General features: G+C 44.0%; 1 protein-coding gene across 1 annotated transcript in view; it reads left to right on the top strand.

Annotated features, from left to right (window-relative positions):
• Window positions 1-21581, top strand: part of ADAMTS20 (ADAM metallopeptidase with thrombospondin type 1 motif 20) — a 342835-nt gene that overhangs the window by 120322 nt on the left and 200932 nt on the right. Inside the window, exons 8-10 of the mRNA XM_073652029.1 lie at window positions 3625-3730; window positions 9996-10142; window positions 13573-13714. Coding sequence (XP_073508130.1) covers window positions 3625-3730; window positions 9996-10142; window positions 13573-13714 — 395 coding nt within the window. The remainder of the gene's footprint in view (window positions 1-3624; window positions 3731-9995; window positions 10143-13572; window positions 13715-21581) is intronic.

The raw sequence follows: 21581 nt of genomic DNA, 5'->3' as shown, positions 1-21581 counted from the left end.
TGAATATAAATAATAAAACATTGTACCTCCTGTGAAACATGCTGGAGTCTCTTGAAACTTTGCAGGGTAGAATGAAATTTCAAGACTATCAAGTTCTTCAGGAGCCAAATGTGCTGCCCAGTGTCAGAAAAGTTGGTCTGAGTTGTAGGTCATGGTTCTTCCAACAGAATAATAACCCAAAAAAACAGCTGAAAACATCCAATCATTGGGCTATTCTGAAGTGGCCTCCTATGAGCCCTGATCTAAATATTATTGAACATCTGTAGAAGGAGCTGAAACACAAAGTCTGGAGAAGACACCCTTCACACCTGAGACAGCTGGAGCAGTTCACTCACTAGGTGTGGGAGAAAATACCCTAGACAGATGTAGAAGTCTCATTGACAGTTACAGAAATCCTATGTTTTCAGTGATTGCCTCAAAAGATTGTGAAACAAAATGTTTAGTTAAAGAAGTTGGCCACAACTTTTTATTATCCCCCCAATGTATCCCCCCAGGGCCCATAAGTACAGTACAGACCAAAAGTTTGGACACACCTTCTCATCTAAAAATTTTTCTGTATTTTCATGACTATGAAAATTGTACATTCACACTGAAGGCATCAAAACTATGAATTAACACATGTGGAATTATATACTTAACAAAAAAGTGTGATACAACTGAAAATATGTCTTATATTCTAGGTTCTTCAAAGTAGCCACCTTTTGCTTTGATGACTACTTTGCACACTCTTGGCATTCTCTTGATGAGCTTCAAGAGGTAGTCACCGGAAATGGTTTTCACTTCACAGGTGTGCCCTGTCAGGTTTAATAAGTGGTATTTCTTGCCTTATAAATGGGGTTGGGACCATCAGTTGTGTTGTGCAGAAGTCTGGTGGATACGCCGCTGATAGTCCTACTGAATAGACTGTTAGAATTTGTATTATGGCAAGAAAAAAGCAGCTAAGTAAAGAAAAACGAATGGCCATGATTACTTTAAGAAATGAAGGTCAGTCAGTCCAAAAAATTGGGAAAACTTTGAAAGTGTCCCCAAGTGCAGTTGCAAAAACCATCAAGCGCTACAAAGAAACTGGCTCACATGAGGACTGCCCCAGGAAAGTAAGACCAAGAGTCACCTCTGCTTCTGAGGATAAGTTTATCCGAGTCACCAGCCTCAGAAATCGCAGGTTAACAGCAGCTCAAATTAGAGACCAGGTCAATGCCACACAGAGTTCTAGCAGCAGACACATCTCTACAACAACTGTTAAGAGGAGACTTTGTGCAGCAGGCCTTTATGGTAAAATAGCTGCTAGGAAACCACTGCTAAGGACAGGCAACAAGCAGAAGAGACTTTTTGGGCTAAAGAACACAAGGAATGGACATTAGACCAGTGGAAATCTGTGCTTTGGTCTGATGAGTCCAAATTTGAGATCTTTGGTTCCAACCACCGTGTCTTTGTGCGACGCAGAAAAGGTGAACGGATGGACTCTACATGCCTGGTTCCCACCGTGAAGCATGGAGGAGGAGGTGTGATGGTGTGGGGGTGCTTTGCTGGTGACCCTGTTGGGGATTTATTCCAAATTGAAGGCATACTGAACCAGCATGGCTACCACAGCATCTTGCAGCGGCATGCTATTCCATCCGGTTTGCGTTTAGTTGGACCATCATTTATATTTCAACAGGACAATGACCCCAAACACACCTCCAGGCTGCGTAAGGGCTATTTGACCAAGAAGGAGAGTGATGGGGTGCTACGCCAGATGACCTGGCCTCAACAGTCACCAGACCTGAACCCAATCGAGATGGTTTGGGGTGAGCTGGACCGCAGAGTGAAGGCAAAAGGGCCAACAAGTGCTAAGCATCTCTAGGAACTCCTTCAAGATTGTTGGAAGACCATTTCTGGTGACTACCTCTTGAATCTCATCAAGAAAATGCCAAGAGTGTGCAAAGCAGTCATCAAAGCTAAAGGTGGCTACTTTGAAGAACCTAGAATATAAGACATATTTTCAGTTGTTTCACACTTTTTTGTTAAGCATATAATTCCACATGTGTTAATTCATAGTTTTGGTGCCTTCAGTGTGAATGTACAATTTTCATAGTCATGAAAATGCAGAAACATCTTTAAATGAGAAGGTGTGTCCAAACTTTTGGTCTGTACTGTATATTTGTAAATACCTTCTGTTGCAGGTTCTGCCTGTGAGCGGTGCTATCGCTGACTCTCACAGGTATCACGACCCCATGCTGACGTCAAGACAAGTGAGGCATGACTCAACGTTGGGGTCCCCGCGGTGACTGCTGGGTTGTGGGTGGGGTTTCCCCGCGCGTCACACCCAGCATCCACCGCGCGCTTTCCCGATGAATGGGGAGAGGGAGAGCGCTTGGTGGATTCTGGGTATGACGCGCGGGGATAACCTCGCCCACAACCCAGCAGCCACTGTGGAACGCGGAAGTGGGACTCTCGGCTGCAGCCTGGACTTGTCGTGACGTCAGCGGATGTCAGCGCCGGCTGCAGCCGGGGGTCATGTGATGCCTGTGAGCGGCCACCGATAGCGCCGCTCACATGCAGTAACTGCAACAGAAGGTATTTACAAAAACACTTATGGGCCCTGGGGGGATACATTGGGGAGGGGATAATAAGTAGTGGACAACCCCTTTAATGGTACCATAATTTTTGTCCAGGCCATTTTCATTAGTTTGCTCTTTTTTCTGTTGAACCACAATACAAAAACAATATCTGATTTGCATTAGTTGATATTCAGTAAATTTAAATTGAATATTACTTTCGTCAGTTTCAAGTTATTTCAGTGACCATTGTGGATTTTCTTACTTTAAGGGGAATCTGTCAGTGAAGGTTTTTCTATGTAATCTGAAGACAGGAAGAGCTAGGGTCTGGAACACAGATTTCAACAATGTGTCAGTTTTTTGGCTGTGTGCTGTTGTTTACTTACAATGAATGTTTTATTACCTGGGAATTATTATTGTTGGACTAGGGGCCCGTATACCTCCTGGTCTGACTCCACCCCTTCCTCTAATAAGCACCTCACTGTCAATACATTATGTACATACAGACCCTGGTGCGGGTGAGGTTAGCTTTCTTAGCTCTGCTTCTTACTGCATCTAAGAACTCTGATTGTGTTACAACAGCTGCACCCATTAGGTTCATTTGACCTATATTATGCTACTCTCAGATTAACTCCACTGCCCCACTATCAGTAGTTGGTCAGTATTTTTTCTCAGGGGTGGGAGCCAAGAGCAGGTGAGGAACAATCAGAGGAAAGGTATAACAGAAACAAGTCACCAATTCTGCATTTATCACCCACTCCTGAGAAAAAATACTGACCAAATACTGATAGTAGGGCCGTGTCCTAAGTAACAAAAGCTTACTGACAGATGCCCTTTAACAGAAGGATACTAACAATTTTGTCCACCATGTCTGTAAGTCACCCTTTGAGTGAGATTGTGAAAAAAGGTATATACTGTGCAGTATACTTTATTGTATTCATCTGTATAAAAAAAGGACAGCAAACTAAAGCTTCCTATTCAGAAAAAATAAAAATGCATATCGGGCTAGTGTATACCAAATAGATCCTTCTGGCATGCACTGAATGCATTATTTAAATAACTGGTATGTTTTCATTTTCATTTACAGGATTAGCGGAACTAGGCACAATGTGTGACCGGCAACGCAGTTGCTCTATCAGTGAGGAAAATGGTTTAGGTGCTGCATTCACAATAGCACATGAGTTGGGACATGTGTAAGCATTTTCTAGTTTTTAATATGTTTCCTGTAATGAAGATGTATCTCTTTTGATTTACTACTAATACTACCTCTTTTTATTTAATAAATGATTTTCCCTTTTTTTCTTTTGATGGAATGAAAGATAAGACTGTGCAAATGTATGAAAATATAAACTTCTTAACTATCTGTAGTACTACTCTACCGACCAGGTCACATACACTGCCTCTAAGCTGCAGAAAATGAAGTTTTTTTTTAAAGGTTTTCTTTGTTTTTAATGTTATAATTTGGTATTTAGATGTCACATTATTTATTTACCAAACACGCACTATGCACTCTATGCACATACAGTACATACTTGCACTCTAATATATTACATTGTCATATCAAATGTGGATAAGAATCATTTCAGAACTTTTTTCACCCTTAATGTCTCCTGAAATCTGTATAATTCAATTGAAAAACAAAATTTTAATCTTTTCAGGTGGAAAAAGAAAAATAGAGAACTAAAATCATGTGGTTGTGTAAATATACACACCCTTAAACTAATACTATACTGAACTACTATTTAAACTTTTGACAGCATTCTGTCTTTTTGGGTAAGAGTTTATGGCACATTTGGAATATGCAATCTTTGTCCACCCTTCTTGCAGTAGCGCTCTAAATCTGTAAAATTACGAGGGCATCTCCTGTCTACAGCCCTCTTCAAGTCAATCCACAGATTTTCAGTTGTATTCAGGTCTGGGCTCTTGATGGGCCATTCTAAAAATGTGATCTTCTTGTAAAGCTATTCTTTTGTTGATTTGGAGGTATGCAGGATGTGGTGAAAGGTGAAATTCCTTTTCATTTTTAGCAGAAGCCTGAGATTTTGATACAAAATTGATTAATATTAACATCTGTTCATAATTCACTCCACTTTGACTAAAGCTCCAGTTCCAACTGGTGAAAAACAGCCCCAAAGCATAATTTTGCCTCCAACATGCCTCACTTTGGGTATGTGTAAGAAAGTCTGTGAGAGCTTTACAAAGTCCAAGAAGACACTATAGACAATCCTTCTTGAAGAAAGGACTGAGGTTTATTAGAGAAACGCAACAGAGCAGATACAGAAGATAGATTATCTGAAGCACAAGGACACACACGTGTCCAGACAAGAAAGCGGCGGCCCAGGACTAGGTTGTAGGGGCTCTTTATACATGGTTAGACAGGGGAAACTACATACTTCAGAAAAAGGCGTATGCATTGTAGAACAAAGCATGCAATGATACAACATGACAATATTTATGAACATTGTGGCAAAACTCATTATAATCCTATAGGCCTCCATGTTTCTTCTAACTAATTCAATAATGTTGTCATCATTGATGTCTCTGTTCCTTGAAGGCGCCTCTACTCTTGTAACTCTTCAAATACTGACAGCTTTTTTGACTGAGTTTCTATATCAATTCAACATATTCACTATTCACTACCAATGACTTATAACTAAAATCCTCCATAATCCGAACTTCCCACTCCCGTCTACAAGATTTCTCGCGTGCTGCGCCAATTCTTTGCACTACCTTGGACAGTTCCATTAATTCCCAATACCCACAGTTTCAAACGGACCCTAAAAGCCCATTTCTTTAGACTGGCGTATCTCCTCCACACACTATCTGTCCGTCCCAGTATTCCCCCATATTAAAATCTTCAATTTCAGGTTCATACCATCCATGTACTTAATAGCCTTGCTCAGGACTGTACACATACTGGCAGGCGACCAGTCCATGTATTGTTTATCCTATTTAGTATATCAAGGCTGCATTATACAATATATGTACATTCTACCTTTCGTGTCTCCCCCATTTCCTCATAGACTGTAAGCTTGCGAGCAGGGACCCTCACTCCTTTCGATATGAGATATGCTTATTCTGTATTGTCTGTATAAGTCCCCCCTAAAATTTGTAAAGTGCTGCGGAATATGTTGGCGCTATGAAAATAAAAAAATTATTATTAATTATTATATCACCACTTATCAACCACCACGGTCCACTTCATCAATTCCAATTAACCTTTTTGGGACTTCTTCTATAATTCTTAGTGTCACGTACGTTATTTATGTCTCCACGTCGGGGAGAACTTCAGAAACTGCATCTCATTAGCTGCCAAGTTAGTTTGTGCAAGTTTGCCCAAGATGGCTGTTAGGCACAACATGGCTGTTCAGCATATTATGGCTGACCATTCTCTTACAGTATGGTGTTCTTTTGATGATGTGCAGTGTTGGCTTTGCTTCAAACATACCTTTTTTAATTATGGCCAAAATGTTCATCCTTGGTCTCATCAACTCATAGCACTTTATCCCACAGGCTTTTGGCAGACTTGATGTAGGTTTTGGCAAAACATAGCCAAAACATTTTAAGAAAATGCTTCTGTCTTGCCACTTTATCCCACAGATATATGAAGAATATGTGAGATTGTTGTCATATGCGGTACTCAACCAGTACTTGCCAGTAATTTCTTCAGCTCCTTTAATGTTGCTATAGGTCAGTTGGCAACCCCCGCAGAACACTTTTCTTTGTTGTGCCAAATTTAAGCCACTTCTTAATGACTGTCTTCACAGTATTCCATGGTATATCTAATGCCTTGGAAAAAAATGTTGTACCTTCCTCCTGACTGATAACTTTCAGCTACTTTTATACTACAATTCTTGTGATGTGGCAACCTCTTTATAGTTAGCAGTATCCACCCTATTTCTAGCTCTCTGTGAGCATCTCTGTTTCTGGAGGACATGGATATCCTTGCATTAAAATGTACTTTTTTGTTGTATTCTTATAAAGTTACTGTTCTCTTAACACTCCTGCTTGCTCCCCTGCCTGTCATGATATTATATGGATCCATGTAACTATCCACATTTATAGATAGACATGTAAATGAAAGGTGATATGTCACAGACATGTCTCCTCAGGAACAATAGGTTCCTATGGCGCAAGGTCAGAGAACAGGCAGGACGTGTTGTCATTTGGACACAAGGAGAGCTGCAGATGTAGCACATATAATTTATTAATGCAGTTGTCGCACCAGGACAATCTCTGGATACATGTCTTATAAGGGCATATGATTGTAAGGTAGGTCCTCCACTTGAGACTCCAAAATATGCCAGAGTAGAAAGTTGCTCTGTAGAGTTTATTCAGACGTTCATTTTTTCATGCATGAGAAAAACTGCGAAAAACTGACTGAGTTTCATCATTGATTTTTGGTCAGAGTTTCAACCAAGTTTGGTCCGAATGTCATCAGTTTTTCTCTTACATGAAAAGAAAAAAAATGGAATTTCTCTTCTTTTCATATGTGACAGTCCATGAAAATTGAATCGCACTTGGATACCATCCGAGTGCTGTGCGATTTTTTTCACAGACCCATAGACTTGCATTGTGTGCTGACACTTGGATCAAAATCGGACATGTCTCCGTCATTTTGCACGGACCAATCAATCCTCGGAAAATCACGGACATGTGAATGATCTTAATCATTATTGTTGGTTCAAGTTCTATCCATGAAGAACAGGGATAGCACTCGTACACGACAAACAGATATCTGAATGAGGCCTCAGAGTGTATTACACGGGTGGCCATTAATTTCAACAGCCGACAATAATGCATTTTCTCTTCTTCTTCATTTTAAAAAGTTTTAAAACTGAATAAAGTTACTTAAACCACAAAATAATGATAAGTATAATCATGGAATATTCTTGTGATAGTTTATTTCTAAAACTGCATTTAGATGGGTAGGTTTCTGCTCATAAAGGTGTGCTGATTGATTATATACAGTACATTTCTATCGTTCAGATGGGCAATGCAGAAGGACTGCAAACAAAATTGTTTGGACCCCATAGAGTATGCTGCTGACATCAATTATTTTCATGCAGGCATAGATCACCCTGTCAGCCATCTAGCAAGATTTTGCTCTTTTGTTAGTATTAGCCGATAATTTTTTGGTAAATGGGTCTTTAGTTAAACAAGCACTACTCCCATCAAAGTTTTTATCTCTTAATATATTGAAGTCATCATATTCTATAGCACTGGGTACTTACAATTGCTCATTTTGCCTTTCTACCCAGTTAATTCTTCCCTTTTCCATTAAGTCTAAGACATCACATGATTAAAAACTGACTAGCTGAACCCTAAGCTCTATGTAGTAACAGGAGGTTCATTTTGCCTCTGTGACTCATCACTCACTGCAAAAGTCAATGGCAAGGGGGAGCAGCTGGGTCAGGAGTTGAAGAGAGGAATGATTTCTGCAGGGACAAGAGACTTCCTGTTTCTAAATAGAGCAGAGAAAAGAGAAGAATTAGCTAGATAGAAAGGCAAAGTGAGCAATTGTAAGTGCACAGTGCTATATAATATGATGATTGCAATATATTAATAGGATAAAAACTTTGATGGGAGGAGTGCTTCTTTAAAACCTCTGAACATGAACATATGACGTGTTTCAGTTCAGCAGCCATGACTGTGATCTGTCTGAAAAAGGACATATGTGCAGAGATTTTAAGTAATACATAAACCATCACAAGAAGATTTCATAGTTATTTTCTTAGATTTATATTGGGAGCTCAGTCAGGTTGAAGTAATGTTCTTCAATGTTTCTATGTGCTGGATTGACTCAATCCATAGTGTACTCCAGTGATGTTTGGCTCCTGACGCACCCTGGTATTTTAAGTGTGACAGCTGTTGTGTCTATTGCACATTCTTAAAGGGTGAGCAGATAAGATATTGGCCACTGTTCACAGATATTCTGAAATTACTGTGTCCCTTTTTGTTATTTTCTTTTTAGCTAAATACGGTACGTCTTGAAAGAGATTGTCTTTACTGGACAATCCTATAAGTTAGCCATTAAAACATTTTTATTCATAAAGTATAAAACGCCTTTTGATTCCTTTTTAATGTAATAATTAAAAGCAGAGCCATGTGTTTATACAAAGTGATTGGCTGCTTTATGGATAATTTTTTGCATCGTGTATGTAAAATAGACATTTAGGCAACCTACTAATCATGTATATACTTATTAGAAGTTCTGTGCTTTTCTATTACTGCAGAAAGTCCTTCATTATGCCAAACCTTTTTCTCTAACAGCACCATACTTTCTCCCTAACATGGCTGCTGATGGGGGGCATGTGGCACGTGTGACATGTTTTTCAGTAAATTTAAACTTCCCTGATGAACTCAAGCCGCACAAGTTTTGTTGCATTCCATGACTTGCATAAACGCTGTTGAATGTTTGAAAATTCTGCAAATTCTATATTAATAAGTTGCTTATATGACTATTTTACACACATTTGTGCAAATTATTTCTTAAAGCACCACTTCAGAATTTTTTTATTGCACCTCTGGAGTGATGCTTTATATGTAAGTCCCCTGCCCCCTGTCTCATACTCACCTGTTGTCCCCTTCATCCTTTTCCAGCATCGCTCCAGTCCGTCTCTGGCGAAAAGTGACCTGCCGGTGAGCTCCAATGTTTGCTGGAGTGCGTCAGAGGTCACTTTTCAATACAAGTCTATGAGAGGCTCATTCTGGCTCTCATAGACTTGTATGGAGAGCTTGTGACGTGCCTTCTGACTTCCTGCCAGTCCGAAGTTATGGGCACAAGATGGCGCTGTGGGACCGGAGCGGCGTCTGTAAATTGTGAAGCCGCTGGAAGGTGAGTATATCACGTGGGGCAGGGGGCTTACATTTGAAGCCTTTCTCCAGCACTGAAAAAACAAAATGCTGGAGAGGTGCTTTAAACATATAAACTCATATACGAATGGAATTGAAAAAAAATAGTCTTTAATAACTAAATATTAAACATACGAGAGAAAAAAACTACTAAAACTCGAGTTAGATACTGCATCCAGGTGTAGTAGAACATACCCAAATAAGGTTGAGCAAATAAAGATTTGCAAAATGACGTTAATAATGTGGCAAAAATTCATCAAGTGATATCAAGCAAAAAGCAGCAATATCACAGTTACACAAATGTACATATGGAGAACTACGAGGCAGGGCCAGAAACCAGGAGCAACAGCACCCAATTCACATTTTGCACAATGTGCTTCATTACCCGACCAAGCACCTTGCGCAAAAAACAATGTCAGGCGTCTGTTCCTCCAGCTTGTTAACCTCTACCTGATAGTACTTCATGGCTATATTTGCTAAGTGTATTTTTTGTACTGCGATATTGGTACTTATTAATTTACATTTACATTATATCACTTGATGAGTTTTGGATATCCCTACATTAAATGATGTAGTACTTACGCTTGTTAATGTGCCTTCCAGATTTAACATGCCTCATGATGACAGCTCAAAGTGCAAAGACATAGGAATTAAAAATGAATTCCACGTGATGTCAGCAGTTCTAAGCTATGACACCAGCCCGTGGACCTGGTCTAAATGCAGCCAGAAATATATCACAGAGTTCCTAGAGTAAGTAATTACACGTTCTAACTGAATGTTTGCTTTTATTAAAGAAAATGTTTACTTTTTGTTTTTATAGTTTTATTTTTGGGTTTCTGAAAAGTTTGTTTTCAAAATTCTGTGTTTTCTTTTACGTTTCACTTAGGCTATTTCCATAGTTTTGCCCATTTTAGTGTGTAACTTGGTTAAAGACACAATTTAGTTTAGCATTGTTGTAATTTGCACTTGGTTGCCATTATTGTTAATTGTGTGAACATAAACTGCATAAAACTGCAACATAAACCAAACAACGTATGTCCGAACAGTGCACGGAAATAAGGTGAATGTAAAATGAATTTATTTTTATTAATAGTCTTTAAAGAGGTTTTCTTTAAATGCAAATTAACATTTTTTTTGTATGATGAAAAGTTATTGAGTTTCCAGTATACTTTTTATATGAATTCTGTCTTTCTATAGAAAAATCTATTAATCACCTCCAGTGCATAAATAAGACCTGTTACTTGCGCAAAGAAATTGAGTTAAATAGTTTGTAAAAATCCCTAAGCTCCCCTGATTCTGCAAGTCTTTTCCGTTTTGTGCTATGTCTCTCCATTGCAGAGATATTCACATTTGTTCTGGCATGCAGTATGGGAATTCTCTGTTTGTAGTACATTCGGGTGTTTACTCAGAATTTTCTCTGAGGACATGTACTTTCACTCCTCCCCCTCGGATGCTGCCAATCACAGCTCAGCGACATGTGAATCTGCTAGATCAACTGTCGAGCTGTGAATGACAGCGTCTGGGTGAAAGGGGTGAAAGCGCACGTCCCCAGATTAGACTCTGAAGAATGCTCTGTTGCTCTACAAGTAGAGATTTCACATATTGCACTTCAAAAACAAAAAATATAAATATCTTTGGAATTGTATGCCCTGGATTATTCCCACTCTCATAATGGAGGACTTTAATATCCCCATTAATAATCCACTCTCCCGGTCTGCTACTCATATTTTATCTCTAAATCCTTTCTAAGCATTTTACAGCTGACCAAGTCTTCTACACATTACGATGGAAATACATTGGACCTGGTCTTCTTTTGATTTTGGTCTGTTTATGATTTTATTAACTCCCCTCTCCCACTCTCTGACTACAACCTTCTTTCCTTCTTTATCAAAATTTGTTGTCCTACTCAGGCCCCCTATATACTGCACATTCCGAAATCCGTAACGTGCAACTTATGAATAATTTAAATCATTGGCTCCAATCTCCACCATCCCATGTCCTGACTTAATTTTGAAACATTAGATATTGGAAAGTGCCCCTGATTATGCTGCACCCCTTATACGCAGTGCAACCCAGCACAGACGATGACAACCCTGGCAAACGCCACAAACAAGTATTCGCCAGCAGTGTTCTGAGGGTGCCGAATGTCTGTGGAGAATTTTTTTTGCGTCAGAAGACTTCATCTGGCCAAAAAAGCATACTTCACCACACTCATCATTTCACATTACAATAATCCAAAACAACTCTTTGACAAGTTCACTTCCTGTCTTTGATACAGTCAGGGAATAAGATGTTACCAGACTCCTCGCTTCATTTTGCCCTTCTACCTGCACCAGTGACCCTATCTCCTCTCATCCCCTCCAGTTGTTGTCGCCGGCTCTCACTACACACCTAACTAAAATATTTAGTAGGTCTGGTATTTCTCTTTCGTCCTATATCTTTCCCTTATTTTAAACACACAATCTTAACCCCTTTTCTAAAATAAATATCCCTTGACCACAGCTGCTCTGCTAACAACAGACGTGTCTGTAACGACCCCTTCGTCTCTAAACTCCTGGAATACAATGGATCAGAAGGTCTAGTGCCTTCTAATCCATTGTCTTTTAGATAACTCTCTTCTTGACTCTTTACAATTTGGTTTTGGCTTTTTACACTTTTCAGAAACTGCCCTTACTAAAGCTTCTAACAGCTAAATGTAATGGTCACAATTCCTTGCTGATTCTCCTGGATCTCTCTGCAGCATTTGGAACTGTGGATCTCCAACTTCTCCTCATTATACTCTATCACTCTCAAGGATACAGATCTGTCTTGGTTCTCCTCATGCCTCAGTGACCTCTCCATCAGTGTATCTTTTGCTGACTCTTCTTTCTTTTATTTTACTGTTGGGACTCCTCAGGGTTCAGTCATTGGTCCCCTCCTCTAGTCTCTATAAAACAATCCTAGTGGACAAACCATCAGTGGATTTGGTGTTCAATGTCATCTCTATGCTGATGACACCCAATTTTACACTTCTTCTCTCTACATCACACCCACATTACTACAAAAATACCAATTCTTATCTGTCTGCTGTTTCTGACATCATGTCCTCCTTCCATCTGAAACTGAATCTCTCCAAATTTGAACTTGTTGTGTTTCTTCCCTCTACTAACCTACATTAACCCGATATTGCCATTTCCGATGATGGTTCTACCATAACTCCCAGCAGCACACCTGCTGTTTTGGAGTTACATTTGACTCAGATCTGTCCTTCGCACCCTATATCCAATTACATGTTCGCTTATGTCACCTGTACCTCAAAAACATCTTGAGGATCTGCCTTTTTCTTACCTTTGACACTGCAAAAACTTGTACTGTTGTGCTGATTCATTCTCCCTCTTACTAATCTAAACTCTCCCCTCTCCAATCTATCCTAAATGTAGCAGAAAGAGTCATATTTCTGTCCAGCCTCTACACCAATGCCTTCACCCTGTGCCGGTCATTGTATTGGTTGCCCATCTGCTAAAGAGTACAATATAAATGTATCACTCTCACCCACAAAGCTCTTCACAGTTCTATACTGCCCTACATTTCCACTCTTATCTCTGTCTACCAACCAACCAGTGCTCTCAATTTAGCTAATAATCTAAGACTAACATCCCTTATAATCTGAACCTCACGCTCTTGTCTCCAGGACTTTTCTTGTGGTGCATGAGTTCTCTAGAATGCACTGCTCCAGGCAATCTGATTTATTCCCAGTTTCCACAGTTTTAAATGTGCTCTAAAAACAAATTCCTTTAGACTGACCTATCCCCTCACCTCACTAATCTATCTATTCCTTGTTTTCCCTTCCTAATTTTTCCTCAGAATCTGGTCCCTTCTATCATCTGTCTATGCACTTAGTAGTACTTTGTATTTGTACTTATATAGATACTTGCTGATGACCGGCTTATGCAATATTGACAAACACTTTTTCCCTTTTGTGTCCCCCGTCCCTTATTTCCTCATAGATTGTAAGCTTGTGAGCAGGGCCCTCACTCCTCTTCTTTATATTGTCGAATAATGTATTGCTGTGTAACTCGTATACAGAGCAGGTGGACCTTCTATGACAGTATTTGAAGGCCATACAGTTACATACCAAGCCTGTTAAATCTTAAGATGTACACTTATGACATTTTATTATCTTTATTCCATTTTTTTATAGCACTGGTTATGGTGAATGTCTCCTTGATAAGCCCAGTGGACGTGTGTATGATTTTTCAAATCAATTACCTGGTATAATATACGATGCTAACAAACAATGTGAGTTGATGTTTGGTAAAGGGTCACAAGTTTGTCCATATATGGTGAGTTTTTCTTTTATTTTTTTCTTGCAGTTAGAGGATTAAATACAATCTTTCAGTTTAGTATCATGTTCTAGTTTAGGGCTGAATATTATAAATATAAGTCCAAATGTAATATTAGGTCAAAAAGATCAAAATCATAATGTATTTTGCCATCTGTCTAATATGCCAAAGAATACACTACAGCTGCTGTAGTGAGTCTAAAGTCTAATGTATTCTTTCTACTTGGCTATGGCACAATTGTTTTGTGCTTTTTGTCTTGATGTACCATTTGCTAAGGTGCCATTACACCATACACAGCTGTCTGCTTATCCAAGCGTTCGTGTGGTTTCAATGGGGAGATTTGCTATAAATGCTTAAAGATAATGCCGCTAAAGATCAACATATAAGTTTTCTGCCAAGTTTCCTGTTGTTTTATGCATTTCTGCTTCGCTTTGTGTCCCCTGGCATCAGCCCTGCAGTTATTGCCATCACTCCCTATTCAGATTCCTCTGCTTCCTTCTTACTACATTTATTCCTTTATTTTGCTGAGCTGCAAGCCACCATTACACCAGCCCTGACAGTAAGGGTTATCCCCTACTCCCCCTCACTGATGCATGAATAGATAGATAGGATGGATGGGATAGATCGATTGGATAGGGAGATAGATATGAATGTATTCATATAATAGGGAGTGTATAGCAGGGTGTATATATATTATCTATATATATAATCGACTAATTCTGTTTGTCTGTAGCGGAAATCCCGCGTCACTGATTGGTCGTGCCAGCCGCCCACGACCAATCAGCGATAAGCGCAGTCCGGCCTTGAATTGGCGCGAGATTTGAACCACGCTTCGCTGATTGGTCGCGCTCGGCCGGCCATGGCCAATCAGTGATATTAGCGCGGCAACTTTAAATTAACCCCCCAATGTATCCCCACAGGGCCCATAATGAATTTCGTAAATACCTCATGTTGCCAATACTGCATTCATTCATACATTTATTGAGAAAGCGTGCAGTGGATGCAGGGTGTGACGCGATGGGGGATAACCCCGCCCACAACCTGTCACTCACCGTGGAATGCGGAACAGGAGACCCCTGGCTGCAGCCGCAGACAGTCATGACATAAGCGGAAGCAGGAGCGGGCTGCAGCCAGGGGTCACGTGCTGCCTGTGCGCGGTCAGCGATAGCGCCGCGCACAGGCAGTATTGGCAACATGAGGTATTTACGAAATTCATTAGGGGCCCCGGTGGGATACATTGGGGGGTTAATTTATAGTAGCGGACAACCCCTTTAAACCCTGTTTCGCTGATTGGTCGCGCCCTGCCGGCCGCAAACAATCAGCGATATTGGTGCGCAATTTAAATCCAGCTTCGCGAATTGGTCGCGCCCGGCCGGCCGCGACCAATCAGAGATATTGGTGCGGAATTTAACCACAGTCACAGCGCGACGTAGTTCACTCACGTTTACTGAACAAGTTCTGTCAGTCACAGTGCGACATAGTTCAGTCACATTTACTGAACACGCTCTGTCAGTCACAGCACGCTGAACAGATACTTCTTTGCTGTACGCTATCACGATTTACGCTTCCTGTCTTCCAATGGGTCGTAAGCGAAAATACGCCAATGAGGATGACAGAATAAACTACATACATATTCTAGAATACCCGATGCGTTAGAATCGGGCCACCATCTAGTATAATATATACAGCAGTGTGTATACATGTACAGTACAGACCAAAAGTTTGGACACACCTTCTCATTTAAAGATTTTTTCTGTATTTTCATGACTATGAAAATTGTACATTCACACTGAAGGCATCAAAACTATGAATTAACACATGTGGAATTATATACTAAACAAAACAGTGTGAAACAACTGAAAATATGTCTTATATTCTAGGTTCTTCAAAGTAGCCACCTTTTGCTTTGATGACTGCTTTGTACACTCTTGCCATTCTCTTGATGAGCTTCAAGAGGTAGTCACCGGAAATGGTCTTCCAACAATCTTGAAGGAGTTCCCAGAGATGCTTAGCACTTGTTGGCCCTTTTGCCTTCACTCTGCTGTCCAGCTCACCCCAAACCATCTCGATTGGGTTCAGGTCTGGTGACTGTGGAGGCCAGGTCATCTGGCGTAGCACCCCATCACTCTCCTTCTTGGTCAAATAGCCCTTACACAGCCTGGAGGTGTGTTTGGGGTCATTGTCCTGTTGAAAAATAAATGATGGTCCAACTAAACGCAAACCGGATGGAATAGCATGCCGCTGCAAGACGCTGTGGTAGCCATGCTGGTTCAGTATACCTTCAATTTTGAATAAATCCCCAACAGTTTCACCAGCAAAGCACCCCCACATCATCACACCTCCTCCTCCATGCTTCACGGTGGGAACCAGGCATGTAGAGTCCATCCGTTCACCTTTTCTGCATCGCACAAAGACAAGGTGGTTGGAACCAAAGATCTCAAATTTGGACTCATCAGACCAAAGCACAGATTTCCACTGGTCTAATGTCCATTCCTTGTGTTCTTTAGCCCAAACAAGTCTCTTCTGCTTGTTGCCTGTCCTTAGCAGTGGTTTCCTAGCAGCTATTTTACCATGAAGGCCTGCTGCCCAAAGTCTCCTCTTAATAGTTGTTGAAGAGATGTGTCTGCTGCTAGAACTCTGTGTGGCATTGACCTGGTCTCTAATCTGAGCTGCTGTTAACCTGCGATTTCTGAGGCTGGTGACTCGGATAAACTTATCCTCAGAAGCAGAGGTGACTCTTGGTCTTCCTTTCCTGGGGCGGTCCTCATGTGAGCCAGTTTCTTTGTAGCGCTTGATGGTTTTTGCAACTGCACTTGGGGACACTTTCAAAGTTTTCCAAATTTTTCGGACTGACTGACCTTCATTTCTTAAAGTAATGATGGCCACTCGTTTTTCTTTACTTAGCTGCTTTTTTCTTGCCATAATACAAATTCTAACAGTCTATTCAGTAGGACTATCAGCTGTGTATCCACCAGACTTCTGCACAACACAACTGATTGTCCCAACCCCATTTATAAGGCAATAAATCCCACTTATTAAACCTGACAGGGCACACCTGTGAAGTGAAAACCTTTTCCGGTGACTACCTCTTGAAGCTCATCAAGAGAATGCCAAGAGTGTGCAAAGCAGTCATCAAAGCAAAAGGTGGCTAGTTTGAAGAACCTAGAATATAAGACATATTTTCAGTTATTTCACACTTTTTTGTTAAGTATATAATTCCACATGTGTTAATTCATAGTTTTGATGCCTTCAGTGTGAATGTACAATTTTCATAGTCATGAAAATAGAGAAAAATCTTTAAATGAGAAGGTGTGTCCAAACTTTTGGTCTGTACTGTATATACACCCTGTTGTATGCATGCAGATATAAGGGGGGAGGGTCTATAGGGAAAGTCATGTTTGCAGTGTAGCACCCCGAGGGCTCGGCTGCTACAGGGGTATTGCACCTCAGACCAGAGGTGTGATATTCCACTCCCGGGTAAGGATGGAGTGTGGACCAGGACTCTTTTAGCTGCATGCACCACACACACCCCATTTCCGAGGGACAGCTCAACGGTGCTCCCACAGAAGTGCAGGCACGACAGCTTCTGTCCCTGGCTGGAGTGGGGAGGGGGAGGAAAACCCAGTGGTGTAGGAGCAGATAGGGGTGGGTCTCTGGGCATAGGTAGGAGCCCATTGGTTGCTAGTCACCTGGGCTCGGGTGCTAGAGGGAGGTATATAAGGTGGGCACCATCTTAGGACAGTGTGAGTTCAGAGAGGAGTGCAGTCCGAGGAGAAGTGACAGGGAGCAGAGCTGCTCCAGGGGCTCTGCTCCACGGGCAAGCCTTGTCAGGAGGCCGGAGCAAAAGAGAGAGAGGAGAAGGAACAGCAAAGGAAGTAAGAAAGGAAACAAGGAACTGGAACACAGAGAAAGGCCCAGAGACATGAAGGCAGAAGGAACCCCAAAGGCCCAGGAGATTGCGGGTGAAGGGTTGGCAGAGCAGGGTACCGGGACCCAAATTGGTGGAGGCAACAGATTCCTCAGCCAAAGACCGGAGGTTGTGACCACATCTTGGTGTGACCCCTCACTACATCCACCAGGAAATCATACCATATAGGGTCAGGGAAACTGGAGATAGGTTTCGCCAATAGAAGGCCCGAGGAAGCTGGACAAAGGTGGGTCACTGGTGAGGACGGCCAGTGAAAGGAAAAGAAGGGAGCCCTGTGCCACGCTCTGGAATTGCCTGGGAGTTGGTCGAGTCCCCTGCCTGGTGGACGCAGCAGGGCTTGGGCAGTCATCGCCTGCAGGATTGACACGAATAACAACTGTGAGTAAAGCATTGGAAACTGCAACCCCACGTCTCTGTGTTTCATCGCCGCAGCAGCACCATCAGTACTGGGACGCTCACACCATCACTCCCATCATCCATACTAGCTGCCCTGAGGCTATACTCCTCCCGTGGGGAGTTATCCCATACTTGGCTGCGCTTACAACATCAGCCTCAGCGGCCTGCAGCGCAGCGGCGGTCCCCACTGACCGCAATCCACGGGTGGCGTAGTCGGACATTTGTTATTACACTAAGACTGCCGCTGAATTGACCACCCTGGGCACGGACCGGGTCACCGCCACACTGAGACTACCACCCCCAGCATCCCACCACAGGCCCAGTTCCGGGTTCCCCACGCGGCCCAGGGGGCGAGTCAACTTTGGCGTAGTCGGCAGGATTTCGTGCCCGCAACCACCGGGTACTGCGTGCCTGAAAAAGACTTTTGTACTTACTTGTGGCGAAGTTTCCCGCCGTCTGGAGTCGTTTCCCACCATCGGACGCCATCTTGGACTGTTTCCCACCATCTTCATCCGTTTTTCCCGCCCTGGCAGAGCGGACGCCATTATATGCGCACCAAAAGACAGCAGGAAGCCGCCTCCCATCGTGGGCCAGGTCCCAGAGTGGCGCCAAAGAAAGGGCATGCCCCCAGCAACTATGAGTGCAGCAGTGGAAATGTCCATCAACATGGGGGGGTTGCCCCTAAGGGTGTTTGTCAGCAGATGCTCCCAAGACCACCCCCCATGGGGGCGGATAGGAAAGAAAACTGTGGGGCCGGGCGCGGCCTGGATCAGTCTGGACCTGCTACACCCGGAGATGGAGGGAGCAGCGAACCCCACCAGCACCCTGGCCCGCAGCCTGCTGCAAGCTGAGCCACCCTGCAGCTTAACGGAGTTGCTGGCACAGATGCCCAGAGACCCGGACTGCGCGCGAGCTGCGCTGGAGGACCTAAACAGGAGGATGGTCCGGGCGCAGCGAGATGTGTTTGCTGGGTGGAAGGAGGAGCTGGCCTGGCAGCACGTAACCGGCCAGCAGGAGACACCGCGAGGACCAAGCGGCGCGCCTGCCTCTGTGGGCGGAGAAGATGGACCGGCGGCTGCGGACGCCGCCGCGGAGGAAGCCACGGAGGCCGAGGCAGGTAACGGGGACGTCATCGCCCCAAGCCCTGAGATCACCAGCCTGCCCCCACCCTCCGTTGCGGGACCCGAAGCCCCGGGGACCGTACCTGACACCACGCCTCCACCGCCGCCAGCTAGGCCTCAGGCTGCAGGCGTCGCTAACACGCCCCACCCCGCGCTGTGCCCTCTGAACCCGGGCGCCGTAAAGCAGGAGACGTCACAGGCCGGGACGCAGGGCCTAGTACACCCAGGCGCCGCTGCCCCACCAGCGCCCCCTGCCTTGGCGGTGCCACCCCCGGACACGTCGAGCAGACGACCACCGGTCTGGTCGCAAGGCCGAGTGCCCCCGGGCGCTGCTCCCCGACGGGGGTCCCGTGCCATACCACCCCTGGGCACGGATCTCTTCGCCCAGCATACGGGCCCAGATGGAATGCCCCTGGTGTGGCCGGCCGAGCTGGCCAGCGGCCCCCCAAGGAGAGCTCCACCCCCGATTGAGCCTCTGATACCAGCTCCGGAGCCCGCGGAAGTCGCCCAGCCCGCACTACAGGAAGCCCAGCGCGAATGGGACCCCACCGGCGAAGATCTAATGGGGTTCCCCCAAGGAACACGGGCGGACGCGGCCCGTCGCCTGGATCCCTGCCGTCAGCAGCTGGCCACCTTTGAAAGAGAGCGACGGCAGAGGCGCATCAGGGAGGAGCGACTCCAAGCCCGGAGCGCAGAACAAAAACGGAGAGCCCGTCAGAACTCCCAAGCCATCCGCAGTCCCAGAGCCACCGGGACTGTAGTAAAATTCCAGCTGGAGCATGGCTGGGGTTTCGTCAGAGACCCGGAGGCTGACACCGATGTCTTCGTCACTAGAAGGGACGTTGAAAGCCACCTGTCAGAGGGACATCACGGACGTGACCTGTTCCCCGGTGATGTGGTCACCTACACCCGGCACAAGGGCACAATGGAACTGTACGCCCTCCATGTCCACCGTCTAACGGAGGAGGAGCTGCTTTACCGCCCAGACATGGACTACCCTGAGGGCCCAGACGGGTCTGAAGATTACGAGTAAGGAGCATCAGGAGGACACCGTTACTAATGAACGGTAAATGGAACTGTATATAGTTACCCGTCGGGGTATGGGAACTGTTACTGATTGGAGTGTGGTCCCCCTTGGGACTAGTGTGGAACTGTTAAAGGACTGTTACCTGTGTGCCCCTAATCCCTAACCAGGCTGAGGACTGTGAGCAGCCATTCCCCTATCCTCACTGGCTGAGGACTGAGAGTGGCCATCCTGTAAATAGTTGCGCTTCCTAAAGCGCCCCCTACTGGTTTTATACAAAAACTGCAACGTCTACCTCAAGATTAACTGGACTGTTGCACCTTTACCTGGTCGCAAGTTGCACAGCGGCCAGAACTCAAGAATATGTTTTGAATGTGTTTCACTTGAAAATGCTTTAATGTGAAAAGTTAAATATGCTGCTAGAACAGTAATGCAAAAGTTCTATATATTGTTTCATAAAAGACTTCCGGTGGCATTAGCCAGGTATTTTATAATGTTTTATGCCAGTAACGTTCTAAGAAAAGAGTACCTCCCATAAAGGGATGAGTTTTTGGTTAATGTCTTATATGCGAATGCATTCTAAAAATTTTGTATGTTTTAAATTGTTTTGCTCTTTTCCAGCCCGAGGACGTGCTGTGATTTACCAGGGGGAAATGTAGCACCCCGAGGGCTCGGCTGCTACAGGGGTATTGCACCTCAGACCAGATGTGTGATATTCCACTCCCGGGTAAGGATGGAGTGTGGACTAGGACTCGTTTAGCTGCTTGCACCACACACACCCCATTTCCGAGGGACAGCTCAACGGTGCTCCCACAGAAGTGCAGGCACGACAGCTTCTGTCCCTGGCTGGAGTGGGGAGGGGGAGGATAACCCAGTGGTGTAGGAGCAGATAGGGGTGGGTCTCTGGGCATAGGTAGGAGCCCATTGGTTGCTAGTCACCTGGGCTCGGGTGCTAGAGGGAGGTATATAAGGTGGGCACCATCTTAGGACAGTGTGAGTTCAGAGAGGAGTGCAGTCCGAGGAGAAGTGACAGGGAGCAGAGCTGCTCCAGGGGCTCTGCTCCACGGGCAGGCCTTGTCAGGAGGCCGGAGCAAAAGAGAGAGAGGAGAAGGAACAGCAAAGGGAGTAAGAAAGGAAACAAGGAACACAGAGAAAGGCCCAGAGACATGAAGGCAGAAGGAACCCCAAAGGCCCAGGAGATTGCGGATGAAGGGTTGGCAGAGCAGGGTACCGGGACCCAAATTGGTGGAGGCAACAGATTCCTCAGCCAAAGACCGGAGGTTGTGACCACATCTTGGTGCGACCCCTCACTACATCCACCAGGAAAGCATACCACGTAGGGTCAGGGAAACTGGAGATAGGTTTCGCCATTAGAAGGCCCGAGGAAGCTGGACAAAG

Source organism: Phyllobates terribilis, unplaced genomic scaffold (genome assembly GCF_046119375.1).
Source record: "Phyllobates terribilis strain yellow unplaced genomic scaffold, ASM4611937v1 Scaffold_11__3_contigs__length_659146591, whole genome shotgun sequence".
In the NCBI taxonomy this organism is placed as follows: domain Eukaryota; kingdom Metazoa; phylum Chordata; class Amphibia; order Anura; family Dendrobatidae; genus Phyllobates; species Phyllobates terribilis.
This window is presented reverse-complemented; position numbering and strand designations above follow the sequence as displayed.